The sequence below is a fragment of the Sprattus sprattus genome (genome assembly GCF_963457725.1).
Source record: "Sprattus sprattus genome assembly, chromosome: 11".
Classification (NCBI taxonomy): domain Eukaryota; kingdom Metazoa; phylum Chordata; class Actinopteri; order Clupeiformes; family Clupeidae; genus Sprattus; species Sprattus sprattus.
In genome coordinates, this window is record NC_137909.1 from 26,787,078 (window position 1) to 26,794,577 (window position 7,500).

Below are 7,500 nucleotides of genomic sequence, written 5' to 3' on the forward strand. Positions count from 1 at the left end.
GAAAAGCTGGGAAGACGAAGGTCGAAGGTAAGGATGTAGTCTCAGAGACACAGCCAGAGATTATTAGATTTCTTTTCTTATTATTTGAGAGCTTTCCTTGTTGATATTAAATATATTTGGCTGAAACAAAACAAAAACTTTCAATAGTTTTGGTTTAGAAAAGATGGAAGTGAATGGAGATGATGTCATGAAGGCCAAATGCCGATGTGTGTTTTGTGTTGAATGACGGTGATCGTCTGTGACTGCCTGTGTGGAAGAGAGCAGAGTATTTCTGTGTGGTTACATGGTAACTGTTGTCATGGTGCTGCTGAATGACGGGGAAAAATAGTCAAAGCCAGTTCCAGTGAGTCACCTCACAAATTTGAGGGCAGTTTGGGGTGAGATGGGCCCCCCCCCGGCGTCCCCGGGGCCGAGCCGTCCCGAGGGGGGGCTGTGGGTGTCGGTGACCCCCCCTGCAAGAGTCTGGGGCTTAATGACGCAGGAGAAGTCTGTCTGGACGGGGTGACGGGACCCGGTATGGTGCAGAAGGGTTTGCTCCCGAGCGAGGGGGAGGTGCGTGCAGAGAAACACGTCTTTAGCTCCGTGTGCGGAGAGCACGTCTCTGGTGACACCAACACCGTCACCTCTGACCCCTCCTTGAGCCGCGGCGGGGGGTGCGAGGCGGTGATGGTGCTCACAGGGTCCTGAAGGGAAAGGTCCACCACACACTCGGCCACCTCCCTCCGCGGGCTCGGCGTCAGCAGGGGAAAGACGGTGTGTGTGGCGGTAAGCAAGCCCGGGGAGGCCGGGGAGCCGGAGGCACAGGAGGCCTGACCGGGACCAGGGCTGGGGCAAGGGCTGTACTTCCAGCGCTTCTCCAGTAGGGGGCTCTGCGGCAGGGGGCTGGGCACGGGCGACATATCCGAGGGTGAAGCGGTCCGGGAGCCGTACTGAGCCAAAGAGGCGAGCGCCGAGGACTCGGGCATTGGGACCGGCGTAACCACCACCTGATGCCCAGCCTGCCGTGCAGGGGTGCTGGACAGGGGAGACAGGGACACCGGCTGCTCCAGAAGGTTCCGGGGCACGGTGGGGGACCTAGAGGTGGAATAGAGGGCAAAGGGCTGGTTGCTGGAGGTCCTGCCCAGCCGGATGAGCTCCTCGCTGGGCCTGGCCAGAGCCGTCTTGGCCTGGGAGGCCTGCAGCTGGCTCAGGATGGGGTTGATGGAGCTGGCGATTAACGGGGCGAGGCTGGAGCCCGCAGCAGCAAACGGGCCCCTCCCTGCGGCTGCGGCGGCTGCTGGCGCCCCCTGCTGGAAGAAGCCTGGTAGCGGCACGGTGGAGAAGGACTCCTGAGAGAGGGGCAGGCTGGGGGCCATGTGCGGCGGGGGGGGGGAGTGCAGCTGGGCAGAGCTGGAGCTGGTGGACACGCAGACGGGGGACGGCTGCCTCTGGGGAAACGATGCGGCGGCAGCCCCCAGGGACCGCATCGGTAAGGTGACCGTAGTGGTGGTGCAGGTGGTGGTGGCGGTGGTGGCGGAAGACAGGGAGGAGCGGGAGGGGGGGGACTGGGATCCAGAGAAGAGGGATGCTGAGGAGGCACGCTTGGCCCTGAGCGAATCCAGTATGGGCGTCTCCACCCCCGAGGAGAACTGAGACGGGCCCGGGGCCGCTGCAGCCAGCGACGACGCCCCGGACGGAAACTGCCTAGCCCGGCCGGGGTGCCCCTTGAGTGAGCCCAGGGGGGCCGCGGGCGGGCGGAAGATGGTGTGGGGGAGGTGGGGGTGGCGGGTGAGGGCGATGGCCACCGACGTGGTCGCTGCGGCAGCCTGCAGCGGAGCCTGGATGAGGGGGGCCCAGATGACGGATGATGTGTGTGCGGGGTCCCGGCCGTGGAGGCTGCCGGTGTTGGTGGGGACGAGGTGGGCGCAGTGAGCCATGTCCCGGTCGTGCTGCACGATCTGCTGGATGATCTCGTTCTCCTGATAGTTCAGCACCCCTGAGTTCAGATCGCACTGGACTTTGTGCTGCAGTACAGAGCTCTTCTTTCCTACAAGGCAAAGGGAACTCATGTCAGTCATCATCACATTACCTTACACTACATCCCCTTACACATACACTACATCCTCTACCACACACACTTCATCCTCTTACATGTACAGTACATCATCTACCACATACACTACAGCACATTACACATACACTACAGCACTAGGGGACACATACACTACATCTCCTTACAGGTACACTACAGCACATTACCCTAGACTAAATCATCTTACACGTACACTACACATAGACCACATCACCTTACACGTACACACCATCTCCTTACACGTACACTACAGCACATTACCTTAGACTAAATCATCTTACATGTACACTGCAGCACAGTCTGAAGTGCCTGGGCTGGGCTGGCGTGGCCTGCACCATACTACATACCAAACCAAGATGGCTGTTTCAGAGTGACCCATTCACTGATGCCAGGCTGATGGTAGGCCTCTGTACATCTTTTTCTGAATGGTGCCAGTCCATCGATTCTGTTCGGCCAATGCTGCTGCTACTGCCCGTGGAGTAAGCCGAAGGACTTTTAAAGAGGTTAAAGGGGAGCCTCATCTCTTAGTGGAACTAACACAATGAGTTTAAAGGGGCACTCATCTCTTTGTGGAACTAACACAGTGAGTTTAAAGGGGAGCCTCATCTCTTAGTGGAACTAACACAGTGAGTTTAAAGGGGAACTCATCTCTTAGTGGAACTAACACAGTGAGTTTAAAGGGGAGCCTTATCTCTTGGTGGAATGAACACAGTGAGTTTAAAGGGGCACTCATCTCTTGGTGGAACTAACACAGTGAGTTTAAAGGGGAACTCATCTCTTAGTGGAACTAACACAGTGAGTTTAAAGGGGCACTCATCTCTTGGTGGAACTAACACAGTGAGTTTAAAGGGGAGCCTCATCTCTTGGTGGAACTAACACAGTGAATTTAAAGGGGAACTCATCTCTTGGTGGAACTAACACAGTGAGTTTAAAGGGGAACTCATCTTTTAGTGGAACTAACACAGTGAGTTTAAAGGGGAACTCATCTCTTGGTGGAACTAACACAGTGAGTTTAAAGGGGAACTCATCTCTTAGTGGAACTAACACAGTGAGTTTAAAGGGGAGCCTTATCTCTTGGTGGAACGAACACAGTGAGTTTAAAGGGGGAGCCTCATCTCTTGGTGGAACTAACACAGTGAGTTTAAAGGGGAGCCTTATCTCTTGGTGGAACGAACACAGTGAGTTTAAAGGGGAGCCTCATCTCTTAGTGGAACTAACACAGTGAATTTAAAGGGGAACTCATCTCTTGGTGGAACTAACACAGTGAGTTTAAAGGGGAGCCTCATCTCTTGGTGGAACTAACACAGTGAGTTTAAAGGGGAACTCATCTCTTGGTGGAACTAACACAGTGAGTTTAAAGGGGAACTCATCTCTTAGTGGAACTAACACAGTGAGTTTAAAGGGGAACTCATCTCTTGGTGGAACTAACACAGTGAGTTTAAAGGGGAGCCTTATCTCTTGGTGGAACGAACACAGTGAGTTTAAAGGGGAACTCATCTCTTGGTGGAACTAACACAGTGAGTTTAAAGGGGAACTCATCTCTTAGTGGAACTAACACAGTGAGTTTAAAGGGGAACTCATCTCTTGGTGGAACTAACACAGTGAGTTTAAAGGGGAACTCATCTTTTAGTGGAACTAACACAGTGAGTTTAAAGGGGAACTCATCTCTTAGTGGAACTAACACAGTGAGTTTAAAGGGGGAGCCTTATCTCTTGGTGGAACGAACACAGTGAGTTTAAAGGGGAGCCTCATCTCTTGGTGGAACTAACACAGTGAGTTTAAAGGGGAACTCATCTCTTGGTGGAACTAACACAGTGAGTTTAAAGGGGAACTCATCTCTTAGTGGAACTAACACAGTGAGTTTAAAGGGGAACTCATCTCTTAGTGGAACTAACACAGTGAGTTTAAAGGGGAACTCATCTCTTAGTGGAACTTGAGTTTAAAGGGGAGCCTTATCTCTTGGTGGAACGAACACAGTGAGTTTAAAGGGGGAGCCTTATCTCTTGGTGGAACTAACACAGTGAAGAAAGCTGTCTTGCTTCGGCCAACAGCTCAGAGAGCATCGGCTCCCACCGTGTGGGAATGAAACCTCGTCTGGATGGGCAGAGTGCAGGCGGCGTATCGAGGATGTAGGGTACTCGAGGAAAAATCCAAATGGCAGGAGCGAGAAGGACAGGAAACCCCAGCAGGTGGCAGTAAATGGCCAAAACGTGGGTTTGTTAAATCCATGCAACAGTACCAGTCAGAGCACATGCTGCAGGGCATAATCCTATTCTTAAGCAGTCCATAAAAGAGGAGGTTACAAACCCATATGGGTCAATGCACCTCCTCACTGTAGAATGAACAAATGTTCTTTGAATTTTCTGATTTTGTTAATATTTCTGAAATGGCGCAAATTGGCTGCTATTGCCACATTAATTATTCAGCTCCTGGGGTGGCCACATCAGACATGCCCTTGTCCTGACACAGCCATGAGAACTTCCATTATTCAGCTTCTGGGTGGCCGCATCAGACATGCCCTTGTCCTGACACAGCCGTGTGAACTTCCATCCGTCTGTTTGGTTGTGACTCATATTTCTATCTTTGAGTTAGTCGTGACACACAAACACACTCCTTATGTGTGTTCTGGCCCTCTCCTCCACAGCAGTCTCCCTCTCACATTAACACACACACACACACACACACACACATTAACACACACACATACACTGTGTGTCGTAAACCCCACCAGCCTAGCACTCCATCTCTCTCTCTTACACCACACACACACACACACACGCTGTGTGTCCTACACCCACTAGTCAACACTCTCCCTCACACAAACACACACACACAGCATGTTGAAAACCCCACTAGCCCATCTCACAAGCGCGCGCACACACACACACACACACACACACACACACACACACACACACACACACACACACACACAAGCACACACACACAAACACACGCACACACACACCTCCTCTCTTACACCCCATCACGAGAGCACAGAGCACCAGGGCAGCCTTGCCTGACCTTCAGGTTAAGGTTTTGATTCAGACTCACCTATCTCTGTCTATCAGAGCCACCATTTCAACCAGGGACTCACCTATCTCTATTAGAGCTACCATTTCAACCATGGACTCACCTATCTCTATTAGAGCTACCATTTCAACCATGGACTCACCTATCTCTATTAGAGCTACCATTTCAACCATGGACTCACCTATTTCTGTCTATCAGAGCCACCATTTCAACCATGGACTCACCTATCTCTATCGATTAGAGCTACCATTTCAACCATGGACTCACCTATTTCTGTCTACCAGAGCCGCCATTTCAACCATGGACTCACCTATCTCTGTCTATTAGAGCTACCATTTCAACCGATCCAGGCCCACGGTTTTGATTCAGACTCGCCCATCTCTATAAATCAGAGCTAGTATTTCAACCATGGATGGTGAGGCACATTTCGGGCCACAATTAAACGACCATGCTGCAATCGGTGGCACACCGTGGTTTTTAATGGTTAGGCGCTAATGACCATTTATCGTTTTGTGAGACTAAAACCAGTTAGGGGGTCAGTAAGGTGACACCACTGGAGGATAATTTTACCATTAGAGCATTTAAATGCTGCCCTGCTACCTACCCCATTTTTCACTAAAGTAAAACCCTCCAGCCAGACCAAACTGTTATAAAGCAATGGGTACTACGATAGGAATCTTTGAAATCGTTTATTGTTCAACAGCAGCGAAATGTGATACGGCCAAGCTGGGCCTACATTGCGCTTGTCTTACAGAAGTAGAACAAACTGATTGGCTGACATCCATAAAGAAATGGATAAAATCCGTTCTCTCCTCTTATAGTCTGTTCCCATACTCTGACAAAAAGAAGCAGCATGTGTCACATGTGGCTACGATGAATTCAAATGTTTTGACGTTAAGAAGTAGGTAGGGCCCAGGCCCTATTCGAGACGTTATAAGCAGTACTGACCCTATTAGAGACTTTATGAGCAGTACTGACCCTATTAGAGACTTTATAAGGGGGCAGTACTGACCCTTTTAGAGACGGTATAAGCAGTACTGACCCTATTAGAGATATTATAAGCAGTACTGACCCTATTAGAGACTTTATAAGGGAGACAGTACTGACCCTTTTAGAGACGTTATAAGGTAGGCAGTGCTGACTCTATTAGAGATGTTAAAAGCAGTGCTGACCCTATTAGAGATGCTATAGGTAGTAATAACCCTATTAGAGATGTTATAAGCAGTAATGACCGTATTAGAGATGCTTTAAGCAGTAATGACCCTATTAGAGATGGTATACGCAGTACTGACTCTTTTAGAGATGTTATAAGCAGTACTGACCCTATGAGAGACGGTATAAGCAGTACTGACCATATTACAGACGGTATAAGCAGTACTGACCCTTTTAGAGACTTTATAAGGGAGGCAGTACTGACCCTTTTAGAGACGTTATAAGGTAGGCAGTACTGACTCTATTACAGATGTTAAAAGCAGTACTGACCCTATTAGAGATGCTATAAGCAGTAATGACCCTATTAGAGATGGTATAAGCAGTACTGACTCTTTTAGAGATGTTATAAGCCGTACTGACCCTATGAGAGACGGTATAAGCAGTACTGACCATATTACAGACGTTATAAGCAGTACTGACCCTTTTAGAGACTTTATAAGGGAGGCAGTACTGACCCTTTTAGAGACGTTATAAGGTAGGCAGTACTGACTCTATTGGGGATGTTAAAAGCAGTACTGACCCTATGAGAGATGCTATAAGCAGTAATGAGTACTCACCTATCCGGTCCAGGCGATCCAGGGCTACGGTTTCAAAGGCCCTTCTCATCATGGGGTACTCCTCCAGCACCTCGTTAAAGTGGTCGACAGACAGCGAGTAGAGGCGGCAGTAGGTCTCAGCCCGGACACTCGCCGTCCTCCTGCCTCGAGTCAGCAGGCAGATCTCTGCAGGGCAAGCAAGCAGTGGGTCACACTCGAGATAACGACAGCACACACACACAAACACACACACACACACACACACATACACCACCAGGCTACACACCACTACTCCTGACAGGGCAGTACACTGGGCAGGAGAGGGGACTGCTGCTGAGATCCGTCATGCACCTGATAAACACTAGAGAGAGGAATTCTACTCCCATCACCACTAGGGCTCTCGTGTGACAGTGATAGCGTGGCTCAATCTCTCGTGTGACAGTGTAAGCCTGGTCAGATCTCTCCCAGTGGAATTTTAAACTAGTTTTACATTGGCAGACATTAGACAAGGGTGTGCAGTTCTAACGTGGGTTGACCTACAATATTCTTCCTCCAAAGCATAAATCCTAACAAATTTCGTCACAGTACCTCAGCTATTCCTGCACACTTTCTGCAGGGTCATCTCACTCAATTATCACAGATGTTTTC

At 50.0% G+C, this 7,500-nt stretch overlaps 1 protein-coding gene across 1 annotated transcript in view; it reads right to left on the reverse strand.

Annotated features, from left to right (window-relative positions):
* Positions 1-353: 353 nt before the first annotated feature.
* The window catches only part of hcn4l (hyperpolarization activated cyclic nucleotide-gated potassium channel 4l), a gene marked incomplete at both ends in the record, with an annotated part of 34,846 nt that continues 27,699 nt past the window's right edge, over positions 354-7,500 (reverse strand). The window contains 2 exons of the mRNA XM_080847554.1: positions 354-2,026; positions 6,874-7,038. Coding sequence (XP_080703680.1) covers positions 354-2,026; positions 6,874-7,038 — 1,838 coding nt within the window. The remainder of the gene's footprint in view (positions 2,027-6,873; positions 7,039-7,500) is intronic.